Genomic DNA, 26,200 nt, shown 5'->3' on the forward strand with positions numbered 1-26,200 from the left:
ATCAAAATTGACGCCAAGTACCATCACGTGAGTGGTATCAGTGGAATATCCTCGGGAAAGAGCAGCGGATTCCTGGGCATTACCATTCCCACCTCGCTTGGCAGCATTCTGGCTTCCACCTCGGAAGGAGGTCTTTCCTCCACCTCTTCCACCCACTCGTTCCGCCTCGTGTCACAGACGGCTATCGGAGACACAATATGTATTCTGGACGGACTCGCTTTTGTACTTGCAACTATGATTTCGAAAAAGGTGAGTCGGTATTATTATTATTGTTATAGTAGTCATTATTGAAATGGTGTTTTACTTGATAAGTATGCATTCTATATATTGTTCTTTACTTGCTGAATTAGAAGAGTTTAAGCTCTTCCAAATTTCATTGCAACATTTCACTTGCTCCGAGTTCTCTGACTCAGAGCCAGTAATTTTAATCAGATGTTTTCCGGTCATCCATTTTAAAATTATTTTTGTTGCTTATCATATCGATTTTCAAATGTTTCCTTGCATTCGACTTGTTTTGCGGAGTGATTTTCGAGATGTTAAATGTTTCAATTTGTTTGGAGTTTGGCAAGCAACTGTATACTGAAGAACCTAGAATGAACTTCGAGCGAAGTTTTCGCTGTTCCAGAAAAAGTTTTAATTATGCAACCTAACATTCATAAAAACCTCAGCCAAATTAATTAGCAGTTTCCATAGTTCATTCAGAGGTACTTAGTTCAGAGATTGTGAAATATGTCTCTGGTCTCTATTAGGATAATATGTCGGATAGAAGCAATTTGTTAAATAGAATAATTTTTAATTTAAAAGTAACTTGTTTGCGCGATCGCGATTTTCTGTTGTGTGAATTATGGGTAATTTTAAGTGAGTCTTTTGACCCCGTCCATTTGTCCTCTTTGTTTCTATATGAAAATTAAAAATCTCTGATTTTACTTTGAAGTAGGAATCAATGCTTTCTTTACTGAACTCAAATCGTCCTGCTTTTGGTGTCTATATTGATCAAAGTCTTTAAGTTTTGCATTTCTACAGCAAAGTGTTCAGTCAATAGTCAACTATTTTTCTCAGCCATTTTTGGGTTTGATTCGTCTAAATTCAGCTGACTTCTTTTGAGGTTGAAAACATTTGCCTGAAGCTCTACTGTAAAACTACCGCGATGGCATAATAAACCCAGCTCTACAGCTAGTTCTGAGTACTCGAAGACCTATTAATCTCTCCAATCTTGCCCGATTGAATGTAGCTATCTAAAATTTAGATATGTGTATAGCCAACTGCGTTTTGTCACTCGAAGCAAATCTTTGAGTACAAAAAGCGCCAGTTTGTTTGCACATGAATATTAGAAAAAACTTTTCCTTCGGACAAAAGTTTGTGTTTGATGATATTGTGAATAATACGGTATGGGTGTTTCAGTACTCTACAATTTCACCGATGGAGTTCCTGTTTGTGAGGTGTATTCTACACTTGATGGCAGTGTCTTATGTCAAATTCAGGAGTCGCAACTTCTCCATATTCTCCAAAGGAAACTCCAAACCACTCATGGCCACAGTACTCACTGGATTCCTAGGTAAGAAGGTGGCCATAATTTATATTTGTTCGTTGTTCCGACCCTGCTTAGTGGGGGGGGGGGGGGTGCATGTGCTCAACTGGTTTTGTTTTTTTTTATTTTAAGTGACATTTCAAATGTTTCACAAGTTTAAATGATTGAAAAATTGTTTTCAGCTGAATGCGAAAATTTGTGAACTTTTCTAATGGCCATTGTTAACTACAATCTAATGGCCATTTATAGAATTTATAATTTGTTTGTAATCTTTTTAGAAATAATGCATTGCTTGTCTCTTTTTTTTGTAATTTTGGTCATTTTGTAATTTTGATAAATACTATAGGGTATGCACGCGGTGTAAGCTCCATACGGTATCACTCTTAAGTTGTTTTCTGACTGTAGATATTGGGACGCGTCCATGAATTTGTTCAATAACCGTGTGACTGAAGTTTCTGTCAAATTGTAATTAAATCAATTGAGTAGAGAAGAAATATTATTGTCGATAGAATTTTGAAAGAGCGTATTATCTAACATTACGATACAAGTTGTCGCGACATTAAAATATCGATCTGTTCCATAAAAATAGAATACAATGATATCCTAAGCTTCAAATTATCATGTGTAGAGTATGATTAAAAAAGTTAAGTTTATCCATTTGTATTTTTCTTATAATTTTCAATTCTTATAAAGCAAAATGGATTGTGGTATTTATTTCAGGAGTTGTATTTAACCTGGCTTACCTCTACTCTCTCAAGTACATTCCCCCGGCTGACATGTTCGCATTCCATAAACTAAAAATCATCGTCACCGGAGTTACATCAATGATCGTATTTGGAGAAATATTTGGATCATTAGGTAAGATACTTTTCACCTTCATCTTGTCTTTCATTCCTAATGCATCTCACTTTCAACTATAACGAATCTGTACTTGTTAATAGCCGCCTCCGCTTCTCAGCCGGCTATTATTGCGCTCCTACTTTTTTTTTTACAGTTCAAAGAATTTGAATTGTATTGGGGCGCTGTCTTTTTTTAAGATCTGTTCACACATTTTCATAATTTTTGAAGTCAAATTGGAGTAGTGATTTTGGTCACGCCGAAACAGGAAGTGGAGCGAAAAAGCGAGTGATTTTGCGGCTTGAAAATTTTCTCATATTTTAAAGTAATGTGAATAAACTGTGTTTGAACAAAAATTCGCCAGTGATTTTTTGGTCACATGCGGCATTTTAACCTCGATTTTCTTGATCTGGTCTTTTTGGAAACGGTTTTCCCAATTTACTCATAGTCCGTTCTAGGTCTAGTCTTTTGTTTAGTCAATGAAAATTCTTTGAACTGTACGTCAAGACTTGTCCTGCTATGTTTAATTGCTCTTGAAGTTTAATTGCTCTTAAGCAAGTAAACGTGTGTGTCTTTTATGCAAAATTTTCGCTTGATCTAAAATTCCCTCTCAATCACAATTTCAAGCAGCTGAACACATATGGCGGCAATTTAATACTAAAAGTCAAATGAAAAGTGCGCCGAAACTGGTGCCATTTTTTACTTTAAATCTTAATAGTGGTATCTGTTAACCTCTAATGTGGTTATTTGAAGCCCACTATAGAACTTCTTAGTCCCATTTAGGCTCCCCCCCCCCCCGACTGAAGCAGGCTGCAATTGATTAGAGCTCCCACTAGTCGTTCAAGAGCAATCGATGATTTGTGCGACCTGACTTCTTGGAATTGACCTTTTCAATTTCTGATTTCTACTGCTTTGCAGTTAAAACTTGTGTGCGTGACTTTATTTGTTCTGCGTTTAGGTCAATTGCGTGATTACCTGATTTAAAAAATGACTTCTGAACTCGCTGAATGAACTTTGAATTTTATGAACATTTACTAGTTAAAGGTCAATGTTAGTTTTGAAAAAGCTCCATTGGGGCTTTTTCCTTATAGAGCATTTGTGTCTCATAAAATTGACAGTCCAAGTCTAGCCAAACAGTCTAGTGGTCTAATAAAGGACTGGTGGTCAATTGATCTTTTTTTCTTTAGTTGTTTCAATTCATGAAAAGCCACAAGCGTCTATCGGGGCTATTTTCCGACAATCTGCTGGCTATATTCAAAAATATACATAGTCAAACTTTGAATTCTTCTTAACAGCGAGCAAATCGGACAAAAAGAAAAAATAACGGTGTACAAGTCAGAGAAACAAGATTGAATCGATCGTTGAAGCATTTAAGTTCCCAGAGCAGGCCTTAAAGGCTTTTCTTTCACCTTTCCTGTCCCTGGACCATGATTTTCTCTTACTGCCAGTGTGCATCGATATAATCAGCGGCAAATACAGTTTATTATTCGAAAATTTGGTCTAAGGACACAGGCGGGAAAATTACTTCTGTGTTGAAGATGCATGTTTTACTTTTTTTGACAATTTTGAAGTGAATACAGACCAAAAAGTAAATGCGAAATACTGAATTGCTGATTTCTTAGACAACAACTGTAAAAATGCATTATTCAATTTATTCAAAAATTTTTGAAAGATATACGGACGGAAATAAATTTGACGAAATTGGAAAACCGGAACTACACTCCTGGGTGCCACACAAATTTCTCTTTTCTCGGTTTCCCATTCTTCAATTTTTTGTCTTGCGTAAATTGAAATTTTGAACAAATATGGCTATTGTTTTGAATTTCTGAAGAGATAGCAGTAAGTTTAGCGTGGTAAAGTTTTCAAATTAGAAAGCTATGTTAACACTCTGTGTAATTTTCCCCCTTCTATAGTAATGTAACATTTTAACCACAGACCATTGATGGCCATTGAAGTTAACTAAATATTGAGATAATAAACCTTAATTGAAGTTTAATTTCTCAGAATGGTCCTTTCCTTTCAGAACTGTTGTGTGCATCTGTGGTGCTGACAGGAGAGATAGTGCTAGCACAGCCTCCTCTTATATTTGGAGGTAATCTCTCCGTATACTCTGGAGCCACATTCGTCAACTGGCTCATAGTCCTCAGCTCAGTACTCTCCTCTGGATTCCAACCAGTCCTTCTCAGGTTACTTACTTTCACTTTTTTGATAAAGTTAAGAAGGCTCGAGAGAGTGTATGCGTGTGAGTACAAACATTCTACTCAACTACTTCATTTCGATTGCTTCAAAATTTAAACAGATTCAAATAAAACTGAAATTTTTTAAAATAAATTAATTTATTATTAATTATGGGTGTCAAACTTTCAAAATTAATAACTTTTTGTCCCGCCCCACTTATGCATTGTACCGGTAGAAAGAACCTGGAACATGGCCATTATATTAGTCCTGTTCTTTTTATGCGATATTTCGCTTGACCGATTTTTCGTCTCAGCGCCAGCTAAGTAGTATCCAAGCCAACCGTTCACCGGTTGCTTGAGAGCAATTCACTCGACGTTAGTTGGTTATGTTTAATAGTTTCTTAATTAAACTAATCAATTTCATAGTAATTATTTCTGCTTAATCGCAGCTGAACAGCATTATTAATCTAATCCTTTTTCTAATCTAGTTTTCTAATCTGCAGTTCATTATCAGCAGCTTTTTTTCAACTGTCCTTTCATATAGGGTGAAAATTGTTCTGAGATGTACTTACAAAATTTTTAGGCTAACCGGTTTCGGTAACGAAAATCGCTCTGTCATCAACTACATCTATAACTCTGCTTAAAGTTTTTAATCATCAATTCATATGGTCTCTGTGTGTTATCTTGGTCTTACTTATTTTTGCACGTTCTATTTACAAATTATGGCTCTGACTGCTCAAAAGTCAAGTTCATTATGAGTTCATTACAGTCCCTCTCGTTTTGGCGCTGTAGTCAAAACCTAAAGGGTTAAAAGTTGTGAATGTGGTTACTGTTTATTAAATTTGTGTCCTGTTTCGACGTTGTGATCCGTTTCTTAGTCGTCAATTACTAGTGCCAACTTGTTTATTGGTCTTGTTTGTTTCCCGAACCCAGTTCTGATTTCGCAAGATCTAACTTTTCCATCATTGCTGTGAGACAACTTTTCCACAATACCGACGGGCCAAATATCCCGTGGAGTCATGTCTTCCAATATCCATACAAGGCTACCAACTTCGAGAGGCTTCTGGTCTTTTATCCATTTGGGTCTCCTAGCCATTGTGGGTATGAACTCGCGCAGGAGTCGTGTCCAAAATTGATGTAAAAGGGTAATACATTTCTTCCAGACCTTGTTGTAATCTTTAGTGATTGACAATTTTGACGGCAAACGTTTCTGAGGTCGACCCATAAGGAAATGGTTAGGCGTGATTGGTTAATAAGACAAACCTTTGTCTGGGACGTAAGTTACAGGCCTGCTGTTCAGGATTTCTTCGACTTGAGTTAGGAACGAGTGAACTGTTTCTTCGGTCAACATTTGAGAGCCAATCACTGAGTAGGGAATTGGTTTTGAGGACTGCACGAGTCTTTCCCATGCTCCTCCGAAGTGGGATGCGTATGGTGGGATGAACTTCCATTCGATGGTCTCTTTGAGTAATCGGTCACTGATTTTCTGGTGGTCGAATTGGTTTACTTTTGTAGTGAGTTCACGAGAAGTGCCAACGGAGTTTCTACCATTATCAGAGACAATGGGGTGAGGGTTTCCTCGACGGTCAGTAAACCTCAGTATCGCTTGAATAAAAGAATCAGTGCTTAAATGGTAAGCTGGTTCTAGATGAACAGCTCTTGTGGTAAGGCAAGTGAAGATGCAAGCGTATCGTTTTGTATACAAGTTGGCGCTGGCTTTTATAGCGAAAGGATCAAAGAAATCTACACCCGTTTTTGAAAAGATAGTTTTCAGTATTTGGAATTCTAAAGTCTGGCAGGGGTGCCATTTGAGGTTGCAATGCTACTGCTTTTTGTCGACTGCAATCGAAACATCGGCTGATGATTGTTCAAAAGGTGGAGCGAAGGCTGATCACAATAAATGACTGCTGAACAATGAAACGGCAATGGTCGAGTCCTCAATGTCCATTGTGGTTGTGAATATCTCTAAGCATAAGAAAAATTATATGTTCTTTGCCGCTTAGGATTACTCGGGTTTGTAAGTTTTCTTTCAGTTGATTTGCATAGGCAAGACGTCCATTAGCTCTTATAACTCCGTCGTCGGAAATGAAGGGTAAGAAATTTTTAATTTGAGTGTGCTGGAACGTTTTGGTCTTTGCGAAGACAATCTAGCTCTCCCTCAATTGATAGTTCTCGAGATTGCCTAAGTAGATAAATTTTGCTCATATTGATCGTCTTTATGGTCAAGTGGAAACTGTTCGTTGTAGTTTTGAGGTTGCTGTTAAACAAAATTACAAATGCGAGAACGCGTTTAAGTTTTTCAAAGCTTGAGAACCGTTTTGGGTCAATCAGTGGCTGGTTTGCCCTTGAGAGAGCCATTGAAGCTGCAAAAGGGTAATTTGGCACGTTTGTCGGAGGCCAATTTGTTGGGTCATGTTTCGAAGAAAAGTGGCCCGTTAAACCAACGATATTCCGGTTTGAATTCGTTTAATTTCAACCCTATTGTTCCGTCGTCGGCGGGATTCAATACACCTGGAACATGACGCCAGTCTGATGGTGAAGTTGTTTCAAGAATTTCGGCAACTCTGTTTGCTACATACACTTTGTCTTTCTTTGGAGTTGTAAATCCATTGTAGGGTCGTTGCGCTATCCGACCAAAAAGTGGTTTTGCTAATTGTTACATCGAGTTGTTGCTTTATGAAAAAGGCTACCCAAACTCCAATAACAGCTGCTGCCAGTTCTATTTTAGGTATGCTTTGCTTTCGAATCGGGGCAACTTTTGCTTGTCCCATAATAAAATTGATTGAACAAGTTGAATCTTTATAATCTGTTTTTAAATATGCCAAAAAACTTAGAGAAGCGTCCCAAAAGATATGAAGAGTTGATTTTTAGGGGTCTTTTTCTCCTCGAACAGGAATCGTGGTATTTCGATGCTGGAAATGTTTCTGATTTCTGTCATAAGAGACTTCAAGGTTGCATCAAAACTGTTAGGTAACAGGTTGTCCCGTTGTTTTCCTAACCGCCAGACGTCCTGTATGATTGTTCTTAACCGCACTGAAGGGCGCAATAAACCAATTGGGTCATAGATGGATGAAACACTCTTCAAAATTTTTCTCTGGGGGGTTCTCTAGATCCACTTTTTTAAATGTTTCGCTGTTTATAACAAAGGAGTCTCTAGACACAGACCACTGTATTCCTAATACTCTCTCGTTATCAGTTGTTGATGGCTGTTCGTCTCTTTCTCCGAGTTTTGGAATAGGTGGCAGAATGTTAGACTCTTTTGTATCGATAGGATTCTGGTCTTCTTTAGGGATTGACTTCATTGTTTCAAGTGAATTGGAAGACCACTTGGTTAAATTGAAACCTCCTAGCAAATGTAAATTTTTCAGATCCTTGGAATCGGAAATTGCTTCTTCGACTGTGTCTGTTGCGTGATACAGGTCCTCCATGTCAAGGGAACGTAAGACTGCCTTGGCTGCTGAAGGGTACTGCTGACAGTTGTCCTCCGCTGTTCGTCGTAAGGCGAAGTTACAACGAATCGCTGAACACCCTGCTCCAAAAATGTGCCTTCTAAATTGGAAGCAAATTCTCTTTTCGCATTCCTTCCACAGAAATCTTAAAAACTTCTTGTCCTGTGGTCGAACCTCTTCTTGCATAAACATGCCTTCTATGTCCGCAGATGTCGCAACTTTTTCCTGCCTGAACCTGCAGATAACACCGGTCAAGTTTTCCATCAAGTCAGGCCCTGGCATGATTTGGTTATTTAATGAGACACTACGATATTTTGATGCTGCGTTCATAAAACTTTTCTTATTTTTGCTTTGTTAGGGTTTGTGACAGGGTGATGCGGAATGTGCCAAATGTTTGGAATCGTTTTATCTAGTGGAAGATACTCCCTTGGGAGTATCTGAAGGAGTGAAGGACGTTCTGATGATCTAGCGGTACTGCAATGTGTTCAGTTTGCTGACTGACTAGACTCATCATTTAAGTGTGTATGATGACGTTTGTTACAACTTCTGCAGCTCTGCGTAGAAGGGCACTCCTTTGAAGAGTGTCCCATTTTCAGGCAATTGAAACAGGCTTTGAGTTGATAGATGGCGTCCCTACGCTGCTTAACGGACATGTTTTTGAATTTTCGCACATGTATATTCTCTGGTTGCCGTCTTCGAACACACTTTGAAGCTCTGCTGGTTTTTGGAACATTTTGGTCTTCTAATTGTTGCTGCTGATTTCTGCAACTCTTGAACTGTCTTTGATGTTGACTACGTTCTTTGTTGAATTTTGAAGTTGTCTGCATGTTCCTTGAATGTGATTTTAATCAAAAGTAGAGTGATTGTTCCCACATTGTGAAAGATTGCTCCGCGGATTTGTTGAGTCATTTTTGCCCAGCTTGTTTCGAGAAAAAGGTTCTAAATTCTCGAAGGTTTGAGCAGTCAGAGAGAGCCATTCGGCGAACTGCTCTAAGGAGGGAGATTCGATCTGATGTTGTGCACAATGTTTGCTCCAGTCAACTAGTTGGCTATAAGTAATTTCTGTATTGCAACTTGGGTTTTCATTGTTGATTTGAGGTCGTGTTCGTATTCCAGGCGTGTAAAAGTATTCACCTAGTCGTTTATAAAATGCTAAAATAGCCAATACTTTTGGGTCGCTGGGCTGACGGGCTTGGAAACGATGCAAGTTTTTTTTAATACGAATTTACGATGACGCTAGCCTTGCCATACTTTTTCTTCAGGTCGGCCAGAGATTGGTGATAGCATCGACCATTGCAACCGTAGCCCTTAACTAGGCTCTTTGCTTTTCCAGTGAGAAATGTTTGTAGGTGCGTCATCTTTTCTGTAGTGCTGAGTGGCTTCGAGTCAATGACAGACTCAAATAACTGTACCCAATCTGTCCAAGTTAGTGGATTGCCATTAAAAGTGTCAAGTTTTAGTGTCAGGAGAGTTCCTGATGAGACCAGGGTAGTGATAAATTGTTGCCTATGAGTGTGATCCTGACAATTTGCGAGACCAAATGAGGCTTGATGTTTTGGAAACGTAGTTTGGTCAAACAAATTTCTTGTACTTGGTGCATGGAAGGACGAATTTGATGTTTCTGTATTTTGAAAAGTTGCCGGTTGATTGGAACTAAGTATTATACCTGTTGAAGCTGATAAGGTTTCCTGCGGAATCTCTGTGTTCTGATTCGTTTTGTAGTTTTTGTTGTTGGATGTTTGTTGGCAATCTTGTTTGTGTACCTGTTGAATTGTTTACAAGATCAGAACTGACTTTTAATTTTCTCCGAACCAAGTTAAGTTTTATGCAGGAGTTGCGTTTGACTGCTAATGTCTCATCTAAAAACTGACAATGTTGTGATTTGTCTAGATTGAGAAGGAGGAACTCATTAGTCTTTTCTAGCTCAGATAGTAACTGCTGAACTTCCTTTTCTCCTTCTTTGAACTCGTCGTATGGCAGATTATCATCAGTTGAAATGTCTTCGATCAGATCGTTTATGCTCGTAACGCAATATTTGTGAAAACTACGCTGACTATCAATGGTTTTGGCAGGAATGATGAACTTTTTATATATAGTTCCGTAAGTAAAAGTTTTTCTTTTTCAAGAAAACGGCTGTTTTACGTGTGCTCAAGAGAATGTTTAAGGCTGTGTTGGTCTATTGTATTTTCATGCTGACGATTTGATGTTGATATTTGGTCACAAGAAATCTGAATTACTACGTTGAATATCTAAGAGATCTTTTGACTTTGGGAGATTTGTCTTGCAAACTGACCAGTGGCACCTCACGGAACCAGGGGACAGTTAGAAGACAATGCTGTCTCTGCCAGCTGACCGATGGCACCTCACGGAACCTGGGGACAGCTAGTAAAGATGTTTTTGGATGTAATCTGTTATCTCAAGTAGTTCAAGAGGCAACTCACAGAGCCTGGTGAACATTTAAGGTAAAGAGGTTTTGTGAAAATTAAGTTGAAGTAAAAACAACCAGGTTGAGCAGATGCACGTACATGAATTCCGTTGACACTCGTAAATTTTGCTGTGACCACTGTTATTCAACGTTACGTTATAATCCTTGTACAGAATTTTTTGTTTGATAAGGTGGTGAAGGTTTGAGCGACCACATTTGTTAAGGTGAAGATAATCTTTAGGATTGAAGTATTTAGCGCCTGATATGTGCTGACTGCTTCCTCTATATTTCCAGTTGACTGAGGGTTTGTGACTACGAATTCTGTGGGACACTTTCTCGAGGCTTTCGTGAACGGCTGCTGATCGCTGTTTGTTTTTGTTTCGTTCTTGTATTCCTATGAGGTATACTTCTTTCGTTCGGTCGGTCAGAAAATTTGCGAGTTCAATCAACTGATTACGATGTCAATAAGTGTTTTGAAGGTTTGCAGCCGTTATACAAGTCGTTACCGCCAATAAACAGTAGAATTTTACAGTACTAATTGATAGGGGTAACAAAGTTATATACGTCTTTGATGGTTGCGCCGGGAAGAGATAGAATATTCAGGCTTCAGAGATTCGAAATGTCTTCCCTGCGAATCTGTGATCAATATGAAGTTCGTTTTCGAAGACTTGAAAAGATGATATCGCTTGTCACATACAATCAATGGGCGTCAAGACAATAAGTGAGTTATGATATAGCGGAAAGATTCTGGGTGCTCAGGTGAAGTGGATTTGAGTTGCTGCTGCTGGAAATCCTAGTTAACCAGGAAAACTGCTGCAAAATGCTGCCCTGGGTTGTTAGCTGCTGGTGAGGAATCATGGTTGTCCAGGAAAAACTAGGCTGGGTAATGCCGCTTGTCGTTGCCTGCTGTTGCTGTGAAACCTGGTTTGCCAGGAAAACTGCTGCACAATGCTGCCCTGGGTTGTTAGCTGCTGGTGAGGAATCATGGTTGTCCAGGAAAAACTAGGCTGGGTAATGCCGCTTGTCGTTGCTTGCTGTTGCTGGGAAACCTGGTTTGCCAGGAAAACTGCTGCACAATGCTGCTGCTGGTTTGTAGCTGCTGACGGGGAATCCTGGCTGGCCAGGAAAACCTAGGCTGGAGAAAGACGCTTGTCGTTGCTTGCTGTTGCTGGGAACCCTGATTAGCCAGGAAAACTTCTGAAGATTGCTGCTGCTGGTTTGTAGCTGCTGATGGGGAATCCTGGTTGGTCAGAAAAAACTAGGCTGGGGAAAGACGCTTGTTGTTGCTTGCTACTGCTGGGAACCCTGGTTAGCCAGGAAAACTTCTGCAGATTGCTGCTGCTGTTTGGTAGCTGCTGGTGGGGAATCCTGGTTGGCCAGGAAAAACTAGGCTGGGGAAAGACGCTTGTCGTTGCTTGCTGCAGTTGGGAACCCTGGTTAGCCAGGGAAACTGCTGCAGAATGCTGCTGCCGGTGGGGAATCCTGGTTGGCCAGTAAAGACTAGGCTGGGGAATGCCGCTTGTGGGTGGGGATGCTGAGTGACCGGAGAAAGGTGGTTTGGGCAGACCGAAATTTGGTTGGGGCGCCTCCACTGCCTGGTTGGGGGTGCCCTCCGTAAAACCACGGGGTTTAACCTCTGAGGATGGGTTGGGTAGACCGAAACTTTGCTGGGGTTCCTCCACTCCCTATTTGGGGATTTGTCCGTAAACCACTGGGTTCGACCGCTGAGGGTGGGCTTGGTAGACCGAAAGTTGGCTGGGATTCCTCCGCTACCTGGGAGGGGGTGCCGTCTTCAAGTGTGGGTAGGCTGTAGTCAAGGGTTCGTGCCTTCTAACGTTGGGCGCCATGTCATCAACTACATCTATAACTCTGCTTAAAGTTGTTAATCATCAATTCATATTGTCTTGGTGTGTTATCTTGGTCTTGCTCATTTTTGCACGTTCTATTTACAAATTATGGCTCTGACTGCTCAAAAGTCAAGTTCATTATGTGTTCATTACACGGTCTTTTAACCTTCATGAAAAATGTGTTTAGCTTTGTTCAATCTCACTGAGATTGAACAAAGTTTTCTGTAAGAATTTTCAACATAATTAATCGTTTTGACAGATTGTTTGGAATCTTACTGAGCAGTTTTACTACCTGAATAGTGCTCAAATGCGTATTTTGGTAATTGAAGGAACTTTAACATTTTGTGGCTTCAAAATTGTGTGAGCGACAATGTTTATTTTCCAAAATCTATGCGACTATTTAATTTTTCGTAGCTGTTAATATCTGGGACGCGGTAACTTTTCTGAAGCAATAAAAAAAAGATTAGAAACTTGAATTAAAATTAATCGAATACCTTTGCTAAACCACCCTAACTCTTGGGTAACTGCTTCAAAAATGAATGTGTTTTCTTGGTTAATTCGACTCTTATTTTCTTGCGATGTATCAGGAATTCACAGGGAGTTTTTTTCCCATGAAGAGATAATTTTATTGCAATGAACCTTTTTCATTAATTTGTACTTTTTCATTCAATTTGAAACTAGATAGTTGATTGCTTTTATCTTCTCGGTTTCAAATAAATAATCAACTATCTAGTTTCAAGTTGATTGAAAAAGTACAAATTAATGAAAAAAGAGGCTCACTGCCATAAAATTCTCTCCATTCGAAAAAAGACCCCCTGTGAATTACTTAATTTTCATTTTCAAAATTGCTTTCGCTTTGCATCAAAGTGTGACGCATTCGATATCTGATTAATTTTTTTTCTGCAAAATTTTCCGCTTGACCGTTTTTTAGTGACTTCTTCAGGCTTAAATTTTTTTTCTTATTGAGTGATTAGTAGCGCCTTCAGCCTCTCAACGGCTATTATTTGGACGCTCTCCTTTTTCTTTAATTCGCTTTACCTTTTGATCACGTTTTTCGTTTTACATTAGTAGCAATTTTCACATTTAACTTACCTCACTCGCTGTTTCAACTGAATGGATTTGAATTTGTTTCACGCATTGAAATACGAAATATCGTGGATACCGTCATTGTCAAAAGAGCAAAATCAAAGGATCAAAAGAAACATGATAATCATATAAAGCCTGGTCATTAGGTCATAGTGCATTAGGTTATCAAAGTGCATTAACGCAATTGCTAGCTAGCATTAGTATTATGCTAAATAGCGTTCAGTTTTGAAGCTGAATTTTGTGTTTTTTTCAGAATCTAACCGAATATGCAGAATTTGCGCACCAAAGAAGTTTTGACACTTAGAAAACTTCTGTCAATTTCTATTTCGTTTTATTTTCTGTTTCAATACCAATGTGCGTCAAGTGGGTCAACGGCGGCTATTTTTGGAAATTTGCTGACTATGTTCTAAATTGCTCTCTTTCTGAAATGAAGTTTGTTGCTAATGTAAAAGCGATTATGAGCGATCACGAATCAACGCAGTTGTAGCATAAGGATTAAGATGTTGTACTTGCATACTGGAGGTCAGAGATTCGAACCACGTTGTGGTCGGAGGTTTTTCACATGATAAAACATTTCCAGGCTACATCGGTATGCATTGCTTGAGTGATATCGAAATTTAAAGTTTTGAAGCCTAACTTTAAATTTCATTAATTTTGAAATAAATTTTTTTTGCAAAAAAAACGGCAACGGCTGCAAATGTTCTGTTCAAAGAAACGCCAGTAAATGAACTTCAATAAATTTTAACGTGTTCGAAGTTTTCAACATTGTTTTTTTTGTGATCTATCGTTAAGCAAACGCGTCGCGTTCGGTCGGACACCGCACACGATTTTTTTTTCAGTTAATTGGTGCAATCCGTTTACATATAATATGTATTATGATTGAATAGACAGATTTGTATTGACGAAAACAGAAAACCTCTCTATTAGAAATTTCGTTGAAATATACTTTTTCTAGTAGATTGGAAAGTAGCCCGGCATTTTGGTCTTGAAAAAACTTTTTCTGTTATTGTTTTTATCTCAGAAGTCTCGGCTGACGTAGAAAATTGTATAGTGTATCTTTCGAGTAATCATATTTTGCGATCAGTTTACATTTAATTGCATTCTTCGCAGGTTTTTCAAAAGAGCATTCTTTGTTTTGACAATTTTGGCACCTCCGTGTAAAGGATATACTATGATGTTTCGTGAGAATAGTAAATTTAACTACCTCATTCCGTCGTTATAAATACACTTCATTGCAATGACTGAACAAATATAATTTTTAATTTTATGTACAACAAAATTTGTAATAATTGGTCATAATAAATATATCAATTTTCATTTCTGATTAGTCTGTTTTTCAAGTTCATAACGGATATGTCTCTTAATCTGCCTCGTACTTCCATGTTCACTTCTGACCTCTTTATCAATTTTTGGGAAGCCCAAATAATTCCAGTTAAGTTCATGCTGGCATTCCGGTAATCCGGTAGCTTGATCGTTTTTTGGCATTTGTCGTTTTCGGGCCAGTAAAGCAACCGTATTACGTAGCCACACGATAAAACGTATTGGCGGACTTTGGCTCTGGTTTCCGAGGAGTTTTCAGTTCCTGCACGATGACCACAGCGGACTCTGGTATTGTTTCCTTCTTCTAAATCTTCAATTAGCGACATTTTTGATTTCTTGCTGTAGAGATAAGATTCGGAGAAAAAGTTTTCAACGCCCTTCAAATCTGATGAAAGTGCTATTTGGCCCTCTTGTTTTCGCGATAAATCTTCACTTATTGTAGGAAATTTTCGGTTATATTTCAACATAGACACTGAGAGTTCTCGATCAAATTGAAAAGAATTTGTAAACGTCGTGTTTTGGCATTGAATTGCTCGAAAAAACGGAATAACTTGTATTTCGCTACCGACTAATGATGCTATTACTAAGTTGTGAACTATTTTGAGCAAAGCGTCTCGTGGAATAAAAATATTACCGTCTAGGGGTAAAATCCAGTCGGTTTTTTGTTTGCGCGCCAATTTAATTGCTCGATTTCGTAAGTTATTTACACTCATAAGCTGTCTAAAAAGTTCAGCTGAATTTTCGGAGCAATTAGGCATTAAGTAAAATTCTTCTTTGTAACTTTCCAAAGTTGACAAAATTAATTTGAGTTCCGATTTGTTGATAATACAGTTAACTAACCAAAAACTTCTGATACATCGTCGTGATAATTTCAAATCTTTTTCGTTTTTTAATGTGTGAATTAAGTTTAAACTTGTTTGTTGTGGACTCTGCAAGGGGCTTAGACTTGGTCCTAATAAACGAACTATTGTAATTTTCTGATACTTTCCTGGACTCAGTTTCAACATTTCACAAGGAGTTTTAAACTGCAGTTTGTTTTCAAGATCAGATATTTGTTTCGATAGTTCTCGTTTTGTTTTTCGACTTTGTTTGCTATTTGTCTTTTCCGGGCTAAATTGATTCAAAATTAAGTAACCAGCCAAAATAACTGAAGAAGTAATGATAGTTATAAATATTATGAGAGGTAAAAATTTTACGATTCGTTTAAAATATTTGGAAGAAATATTGAAAACCAAGCGAAGAACGCGCTTTAGAAACGGTGAAAAAGAAACCATATTTATTTCGTATCAGTAATACAATGATAAAAGTATATCAAATAAATCAAAAGAATCCATTTAAAACTTTGTTGTTTTTTTCACTATTTTGATTCAATTGATGAATAATTTCCAGTGCCAAAGACAATGTGATATTTTTTTGTTGTGGTTATCAGCGAGAAAACACACTATATATTGCGTTTCTGTATAAACTGTGTGTTTAGCTGAAAAAGCGTTAAACTGCATTGCAGTGCTTAGCAGAAAGAAAAGCGCAAGCGAAGCACAAGGAAAAGTTGAATAATTGATGAAACGTTGAAAAATTCTATACTGCCTTGATAAAATGTAGCAGACGATAGAATTGAGTGTGTTCTAAAAGAGCGAACAGTTGAAAAAGTGATTTGTACCATTGAAAACGCAAAGCAAAACTATACCAAATACATACTTTTCCAAACATTGGCAATTTTTTTTTCACGGTTCTGATTTTTTCGGGTAATATCAACAGGGAAGTGTAAAATGGTATAGTCTTGCAGTCTAATTGTCTGATTTGAGCTGATGAATCAAAGAGGATTTATTGAAAAGCGCGTAAAATTTTAAATTGATTTCTGAAGATTCCGATTTTAATGATTTCGTGGGACATCGAGGTTTCAATTATTCAAAAGCTGCGTTTTTTCATCTTAAATACTAAGATTTAAAGATTTGACAGTTATGTTTAAATAAACTGAGTACAGCTGGTGCTTCACATTTAAACAAGACGGGTTTTGCGAGACTGTGGTTTGCACAGAATGTTCAAAGATACATCTGAAACTTTTTTCACTATCAATTTTGCGGAGCTCAACTTGAAGCAATTGTTTTTGGAGCAACATTGAGTACAATTTTATTTAGTGTAATAAACTCGGCTGAAAAGTTAATGGTCGTCTATTTGATATGATGTTTCCAGATTTAAGACTACGTGCATTTTCATTTTTTCAATATGAAACAGCTTTCCATGAAACTTTTTTCCATAATAGCACAATTGCAAAGAATTTTCAGCTTTTTTCCATAATAGCACAATTGCAAAGAATTTTCAGCTTAAATCCATTAAGACAATTTATTTGCAAAACATAATGCTGAGATCAGTTTAATTGCTAAAATTTGCAAGTATGTAAATGATTAGACATGATCGTGATGTCGATTTTTATTGCATAGCATTTATTTCTTACTACTGGATTCTGTACGTTGTTAACTCAATCAACTTTGGTATACCCTGAAACATAGTAAGTCGAGTGAGCATCAGCAGGTGAAGACGGAACAGATTTGAAATTGGGAAAAACTTTTTGGACATCTAAAATATTTGTTTTCTTCTGCTTGTTTTGAACTTCTCATGTTTGGCGAGTTCATCTTATTTGTTGCAAAATCAAAGCCGTAACTAAATTGAGGACATGGTTTTGCCTTTTTTCATTATTAATTGCTCTCCAACGAAGTTTGTAGCAATTATATTAGTCCTGTCGGTCTTTTTTATGCGATTTTTTGCTTAACCGATTTTTCGTCTGTCGTGTTTGACTTTTCGTCCTCAAAAACGGGATAAACAGATAGCGCCCAGCGGACATTAAGTGCTCTTAGAGCTTTTCCGCTCTGTTTCGGCTCAAATTGTTTTGGAGACTTATAATTATGGTGTGAAGGGCGGTTCTTAGAGGTCGAAGACACCCCAATTGTTGACCCCCCCCCCCCCCCACTATTGCCCCAACCCCCCTACTGCGGTGTTGACCCTGCACCCCACTGTTGCCCCCACCACCCCCTCCCCATCAGCCTCCGGTGCACCCCCCCCCCCCCCCCCCCGTGGCTTCGCTCGAACAACCGATCGCTAAAAACACGCAATTTTATACTAATTTTCACAGCCATTTTAAGTTTTCAGCCCTAGGAGTCAAGGAACCTCCTCTAGTGTTTTATAGTAGGTTACTGCATGGTTTCTAGTGGTAGTGGAATGGTTTCAGCATTTTAACATCGCGAATTTTTTTAAACAAATTTTGCAAACTTTTTTCAATTTTGACATTATTAAGGTTTTTCAGCCTAACAGAAAATCTCCGTTAGGCTTTGATAATCAGTTACTGGACAATTTTTTACGGCCATGGATTAGGTTTCAACTTTTATTATCACCAATTTTAGCTGGTTTTTTAATTTTTTGGTTTGATAATAAACTGTAGCATAGTTCTTGGAATTAATGGAATGGTTATCAATATATTAATGACTCCAGCTTTAGCAATCTTTTGATAAATTTTGATTTTTTTTATTCAAATTTTCGGAAAATTATTATCTTGTTCCAAGTTAAAGGATCTTTATGAGCCAGTGAATCTATTTAAAGCTTGAAATAGCGATTCTTGATAGTCTCTTGCGATGATTAAATGGTTTTAGAGATTTTAATATCTTGAATTTTAGCAAGATTTTGTTAAAATTTGCTATTGTTTTCAACAAAATTTTTGAATGTTTTTGTACTTTTCTGAGTTTAACGATCATTACTGGCCAACGAAGCTTTTCAAGTCTTGCAGATGGGTTACTTGACTAAACTTCAGAGACAAAAATTGGATTTTCACTGCGAAATCTGGAAGCTTTTAAATTTTGGCCATTTTTTGTAAATCGTTAAAATATCAGTTTTTTATTTGATTTATTTACTAACAAGGCTAGAAAACTTAAAGTTGCAGAGTCGAATCAAGCTAAAGCTAGCCTAACTATACCGTGGTTTGCTACTGACGAAGTCAAACGCTCGCCGGTCGTTTGAGAGCAATTCGCTCGACGTTAGTCGGTTATGTTTAATATATTTTTAGTTGAAAAATTAAAGAAAATAAAGGCAATAGGAAACGTTCGAGGAAGCATCCCATCCCGCTAAAGTGAGCGTAACCTGTCGTTTGAGAGGTTATTTTTGAATTTTAACAGGCTTTTTTAATTTATCGCTGAATGTTTTTTACATAGCTCTTTGAGCGGCGTCGATAACTTTTTCAACTTACGTCTGTATCTCTTTCTATCTATATTATACAGCACGCAAATCTGTTTCGCAGCTATTCCGGCAATCTGCCGGCTATGTTTGAACTTGTCTGCCGCTCTCTAATGTGTGGAGAGTTAAAAAAAAATAGGAAACTTGTTTTCTAGATATGCAGTGATCTAAATAAGTGAATTAAATTGAAGCGCCTGTCGTTCCAGAGCAATTAGTATTACGTTAGTCGTTTTATGTTTAAAATTTTTAATGTGAAAAGAAAATTATTACTCTCTCACCGTTATTGTTGAGTGAAACTGCTAATCAAGTGGAAGACCAAATTTGAAGTTAAATTTGAAAGGCATTGGACGTATCAGGAACAATTAACAAACTATAGTGAAGAAATTTAACTCGTTTTCACTGTTTTTCAAGAGCACTGTTTTCATCACTAAAGATGTCTAAAGTATTCCGCATTAAGTCAGTTTTCTGCATTTTAGTCAACTAAGTTTTCAATTGATCGAGGAGATAATGGGTATCAGGTTCTTACAGAAAAAGTTCAATTTTGTCTTTATTCGTATTTGTCTTTATGGCAAATCTTTGTAATATTGGTTATGGTATGTTGTTATTGTTGAATCGTAGAAGCCTTAGTTTCACAAAGTTTCTTGATGAATGCAGAGAAGCCAGCAAAATTTGAACGGAATTTTTTTTCATTTTTTGGTCTGTAGAAAACTGCCTCCACGTTAGTTTTTTTTTTTTTAATTTTCTGTTAGTTATTTCTTTTGAAATCTTTAATTTGCTTTTCATTTAATCTATATAAACCAATATAATTTTTGAAAAATGTTTGATCGAGTTCACGAATATATAATTTTCAAAAGAAAAATTATACTTGAGATATTCAAGCAAAGTGACGTAAATCGACTGCGTTATCTTTAAGGCCTCACCCTGCTGGACTACGAATCGTTGTTATCTTGTATGAATCATACAGTATCTTGCAATATAGCCATCCGAGCTTGACTAAGACCTCTAAAAAGAAAAAGTGCAATACGGGAGATCCACCTCCAGCGCCCAATTAGGACATTTTTCGGATTTTTGTGCAAATAAAAGATTCTATGTCTGCTCTCAACTCAGCTTTCGAGAGCTTTCAACACTGATATCAGTTACTCTACTTTTGTGTATGCTGTAGTAATAATCTAATGTTTTGTAATATGAGATTAAAATCATGCTCGCAAAAAATCTATAAATGAATTATGTTATACTAAACTAAATGTCAAGATGCCAAATTTCAAGTCAATGGAGTACATTTGGGTATGTGTGTGTGTGTTTGTGTAGATACGCGTTAGCCCGTGGTACGAAAGAGTTTAAATCGGATGCCTCAGACTACTTACTACACTTTGGTCTGTTTGGACTGACAATTCTGAACATGATGGGCACTGCCTCCACCCTCTACAACAAGACAAGCAGTGACTATGCAATCATGTGTGTCTACTCTCTACTGGCCATGAGTGGATCTGCACTCTTCAAAATCAGCCTTGACTACATCTCTTCCGCAAGGTTACACTCACCACTGACCAAACTCACCTCTTCACCAAACATCTCAATAACTCACGCTTCTGTCCTTATTGCTCGCAGAATTATATATATGAAAAGCGCCTGTTCCGGAATATTTGACATATTAATCAATGCTGAATGTTCAATGAAATGTGAGAAAAAAATGATAAGAACGCAGAATTAATGAAAATTGGACTAAAGGATTTCTGCTTCTTAATTTTATTTTTATCAGTTTTCAGTAGGGTATAAATTGTCATTTGGATGAATGACAAAATGGTCAGTTGTTGTATGAAACTGTTTAATTGCTCTCAAACGAAGTTTTTAGCAATTATATTAGTCCTGTCGGTCTTTTTTATGCGATTTTTCGCTTAACCGATTTTTCGTCTGACGCTTTTGACTTTTCGTCCTCAAAAACGGGATAAACAGGTAGCGCCCAGCGGGCATAAAGTGCTCTTAGAGCCTTTCAGCTCTGTTTCAGCTCAAACTGTTTTGGAGACTTATACTTATTAATAGCCGCCCTCATCTTCTCAGCCGGCTATTATAGCGCTCCTATTTTTTTTACAATTCAAAGAATTAGAATTGTATTGGGGTGCTGTCTTTTTTTACGACTCGAAGAGGAGTATTGGAGAAGTCCTTTTTTTTTAATCAATTTTATTGGAGTGATTTTTGAAGCGGGAAATGAAACACGTGAAAAAATTTGGAGTGATTTTGGTGCTGAACAAAAGTGAAGAGCGGAGCGAAAAGAGAGTGGTTTTTGTTCATACCGCTGTTTTTGAGAGAGCGAGAAATTGATGTGTGAAAAAATTTTCTCTAAGTGAGCAAAATTTTTTTGTTCACGTGCGGCATTTTAAAGCAGTTTTTTTCATTTTTTTGGTTAAGAGGTTTGGTTATGATTTTTTTTTAATTTTAGGCTGGTTTCGGTAGTGGTTTGAAGGTTTCTGGAAATTCATATGAATTTTCTGATAATTCGGAGGTGTTTAATGTACTTTGCTGATTTTCGGGCTAATTTTTGCGTTTTCTTGACGATTATTTTGTTTAACTGGTTCAAATGGGTATTAAAGAAACCCCTTCTACTCGAGCAATTTTATAATAACAATTGGTTACTGTTTTGTGGGTAAGAATCATTTTTTTGTTGAGAAATATGACAAAAAATGGCGAAAATTGGAACTATTTTTCTTAATTTTTTGCAAGTTTTTCGTTTTTTTCTGTTTTCAGCTAAGTTTCGTTGCCTATTATGACTTACCTATTGTTTTTCGAGCACCTGGATACCCTATTGGCTGAAGGGAATTTTTCTTTGGTTTTATTTGTTTTTGAAATACTAAAAAATTTTTTAACTTTTTCCAGTTTTTCAGTGAAAGTTGTTTTTAAGAGCTATTTTTTTTTCATAATTTTAGCCTAAAGCATTTTTTTCAAAATTCACATAAATGGTTTTTGTAAGTACTAGTTGTTTTGATGAACTTATTTTGGCAGAGATAGTTTTTTCGGGATCTCAATTTATAACAAAATTTGATCAGATTTTTTATCATATTTTAACAGATTTGATTTTGTTTTTACTTTTTTGTTTCATGACTTTGTTTCAAGATAATCATAAATTAGTGAAGGCATGTTTTGTTTGATGAGTATTTGGATGGCGTTTAAATGGATTTTCACTTCGAGTCGTTTCCGGAATTCTTCCGGCTATGTTTTTTTCAAGATCTGTTCACATATTTTCATGATTTTTGAAGTCAAATTGGAGTAGTGATTTTGGTCACGCCGAAACATGAAGTAGAGCAAAAAGCGATTGGTTTTGCGGCGTGAAGTTTTAGCGCTCTAATTTTAATGTAGAGTGAGAAAACAGTGTTTGAACAAAAATTCGCTTTCTCGCTAGTGGTTTTTTGTTCACATGCGGCAATTTCACTTTGATTTTTGCTGATTTTTCGATTTTTTGGATCGGACTTTTTTCTAAATGTTTTTCCCAATCCATTCATAGTCCGTTCTATGTCTGGTTTTCTGTTTAGTCAATGCAAATTCTTTGAATTGTACGTCAGGACTTGTCCTGCTATGTTTTTTTAATTCGTCGAATAAAAAAATGTTTCGCTTTACCTCATTTTGCCGCTTTTTCAACATTTTCCGTGAATTCTTTTTGACTTGTCCAGGCTTGTTCTCTCTTCTCTCATTCTGCTGAAATGATTTTGAACATCAGTTGCTCAGCAAAGCAATTCAAAATGAACAGAGTCAGTATGAAAAATTGAAGTCAGAAGTAGAAACGGGATAAACCCATAAAGCCCAATTTTAGATGCGCGCTATTTGAACATAGTTCCTATAAGTCTTTGTTACCATCTCTAAAGCTTATTGGTATTGATAGTAACCCTGTAGCCTCTCTCTAAGAAACAGAAGTATGTTCAACTACGAAATGCCATCAAAATAAATCGGACTTAAGATGTTTTTGTACAAAAAATCTTATTTTTTCAATATTTTCTATTCTTTCAATCCTAATCATGCTTATTGGAATCTACGGCGGCTATTTTCCGGCAATCTGCCGGGTATGTTACTTATGGTGTGAAGAGGGCGGTTCTTGGAGGTTGAAGACACCCCCACTGTTGACCCCCTCCCTATTGCCCGCAACCCCCCCACCGCGCTGTTGCCCCCACGAGGGTGTTGCCCCCCCATCAAACCCGATGCACCCCCCCCCCCCCATGGCTAGCTACTGACGAACAGCCGCTTGCTAAAAACGCAAATTCATACTATTTTGCAATTTTTTTCAAGCTCTTTGAAAATTTGACATTTTTTGTTTTTTACCAGCCCTAGGTGTCAAGGAACCTTCTCTAGGGTTTGATAATAGGTTGCTCAATTGTTTCTAATGGTAATGGAATGGTTTCAACTTTTAAACATCACGAAATTTAGCAATTTTTTTGACAAAACGTGCAATTTTTTCAAATTTTTTGACATTTTTTTTATTGAGGTCTTTCCAGACCCAGGGGCCAGAAAAAATCATATGGGGTTTGATAATAAGTTACTGACAAATTTTATACGGTCATGGAATAGTTTTTCAACTTTTTATTGTCACGAATTTTAGCAATTTTTTGATGAAACTTGCTTTTTTTAAAGTTTTTGACGGTTTTTAGATTTTTCAGCCTTAAGAGCCAAGGAACCTCCTCTAGGGTTTGAAGATAGGTTACTGAATGATTTTTAGGTTAAACGGAATGTCTGCAAGATTTCATCATCACCAATTTGAGCATATTTTTGATACTTTTGCCATTTCCAATTTTTAACATTTAGTCATTCATTTTTTTGAGCCTCAAGGGTCAAAAAAGCCTCCCTTGTGGTTTGATAATAAGTTACTGGATAATTTGTTGTTGGTCATTAATTTTCAACTTTAATATTACAAGTCTTAGCAATTTTTTTCTATAAAAGTTGCAATTTTATAAAGTTTTTGAAATTTTTTGTCATTTTTTTTAGATTTCCTTATTCTCAAGAACCACGGAATTTCCTCAAGGGTTTGATTATATGTTACTACATAGTTTGGAGATGTAATGGAATGTTCTTCAATATTTTAACATCACCAATTGAAGCAATTTTTTTAAAATATTTGCAATTTTGTTCATGTTTTTGATTTTTTTTCCGGCAAAAGAGGCCCTGGGGCCTCCTCCAAGGTTTGATAATAAGCTGCTGGATAGTTTCTAGATTTAATGGGATTGTGATCAACCTTTTTTTGGACTCCAGTTTTAGTAATATTTGGATAAAAATTGAAATTTTGACCCTTCTGGATAGTATCTTGAGACAAGGAAATGGTTCTTAAGATATTTTTGTCTTGAATGTCAGCAAGATTTTGTGAAAATTTGCAATTTTTTTCAATTTTTTCGATATTTTTTCCCTTTTCTGAGTTTAACGACCATTACTGGCCGACCAAATTTTTCAAGTCTCGGAGATGGGTTACTTTACAGAACTTCCGAGACAAAAAATGGTTTTGATTTCTTTATTGCGAAGTTAAAAACTTTTTTTTAGTTTTGCTTATTTTTAGTTTTTTTCTATATGATTTATTTATTAAGAAGGTTAGAAAACTAGAAGTTGCATTAACGAATCCAATCATGGAATATATTCCTGTCTCCTTCTCTCTTTCGGTTGGGGTTCATTTCCTTCTCTCTCTCTCTCTCTCTCTCTCTCTCTCTTTTTGTTTATTCCGCACTTCAGCTGTTATGTGGCGTAATGTCACCATCTCTGATCCTCAATGAGTTATTGTTGAAATGTTTTTTATCATAAATGATCTAACAGGCACTTTTAGGAAACCGTTGTTAATTGCTCTCAAAAGCAATTTGTAGCAAATATATTGATCCTGTTTCTTTTATGCAATTTTTCGCTTGGTCGATTTTTCTGACTCATTTGACTTTCGTATTCAGAAACGGGATAAAGAGGTAGCGCCCTGAGGTCACTAAATCGTGGCTAGCTGTTGACGAAGCCAACCGCTCGCCGGTCGTTTGAGAGCAATTCGCCCGACGTTAGTCGGTTATGTTTTATATATTTTTAGTTGAAAAATTAAAGAAAAAAATAAGTTAATAGGAAACGTTTGAGGAAGCATCCCATCCCGCTAAAGTGAGCGTAACCTGTCGTTTGAGAGGTTATTTTTGAATTTTAACAGGCTTTTTTAATTTATCGCTGAATGTTTTTTACATAGCTCTTTGAGCGGCGTCGATAAATTTTTCAACTTACGTCTGTATCTCTATCTATCTATATTATACAGCACGCAAATCTGTTTCGCAGCTATTCCGGCAATCTGCCGGCTATGTTTGAACTTGTCTGCCGCCGCTCTCTTATGCGTGGAGAGTTAAAAAAAAATAGGAAACTTGTTTTCTAGATATGCAGTGATCAACTGCGCAGTTGTGCCGTTGGCCTTTTTCATGGACTCCATAGCCGGCACTGGTGCATTCCGTCTGTCTGGACTATTGGGTGCGTGTATCGTGACATTTGGGGTGGTTCTGTTTTCTATCGTGCAGTACTACAGGCAACAAGGCAAGATCAAAGGTGTGTGGTACGTCACTTGGAGACCTCACCACCAGAAGTTCATGAAGAGTGATTACAGTTGAGTGTGAAAGACTCGTCTGCCTCTGTTTCCCTCTATTTTCCATTTTAACATATCTATTCAGTGCTTGTTTCCGTAAATATTTTGGATCTGCTCTGTTGATTTTTGGCGTCACCTACCTAATTAATGCTTATTTCAACGAAGCATGTATGACTCTATAATATCCGACATCCGAAATGGGTATTTTGTAGAAGAAAAAGAATCGATTTCTGTAATTACTGAAATTACAAACAAACCAGCAATGGAGGGAATAGTCAACCAGGATATTTGCACGAGCCTTTCAGTCTGACCTCCATCACACAAAAGTTCTTTGTAATAAATGAAAAAGACATTTCTGACTACAGGGACAATGTTGCATCGTTCGATTGAGATTAATACGGAACTAAAAATGAATCCCCTACTTGGTATCCAATGAACAGTTTAGTGACTTTGGTAATTACCAGCATATCAGCATTTCTCCTGTTACATGTGTCAGAAGTTTTAATAGGTTATACAATTTGATCTAAGAGTCGTACGAGAAGCTTTCAAGATCGGCTAGAAAATTGGACAAGAGAACCAATTAACATCTTTTCAAATTTTACGTCATTCAAATTATTGTATTATTATTATTATATCTTGCACCGTAATTATAAACCCAAATATAAGATATGGGGATCGTAGAGGGTTTGAAAACGATGATTTCTAGTAACAGTCCAGTCGGTTGATTTCTGATCGACTTCGGTGCTAGGAA

The 26,200-nt window shown here is 37.0% G+C and overlaps 2 protein-coding genes across 2 annotated transcripts in view; both read left to right on the forward strand.

Annotated features, from left to right (window-relative positions):
• On the forward strand, window positions 1-25,881 carry LOC142348115 (uncharacterized; the record flags this gene model as incomplete). Its single annotated transcript, XM_075399281.1, has 6 exons — window positions 1-249; window positions 1,402-1,555; window positions 2,249-2,386; window positions 4,389-4,551; window positions 20,196-20,417; window positions 25,246-25,881. Coding segments are annotated over 6 exons (1,155 nt in total), but the record flags the coding sequence as incomplete, so codon positions are not given.
• Window positions 1-26,200, forward strand: part of LOC142348258 (calcium load-activated calcium channel-like) — a 520,926-nt gene that overhangs the window by 458,789 nt on the left and 35,937 nt on the right. The window lies entirely within an intron of this gene.

Source organism: Convolutriloba macropyga, chromosome 10 (assembly GCF_964194025.1).
Source record: "Convolutriloba macropyga chromosome 10, txConMacr16.3, whole genome shotgun sequence".
In the NCBI taxonomy this organism is placed as follows: Eukaryota; Metazoa; Xenacoelomorpha; order Acoela; family Convolutidae; genus Convolutriloba; species Convolutriloba macropyga.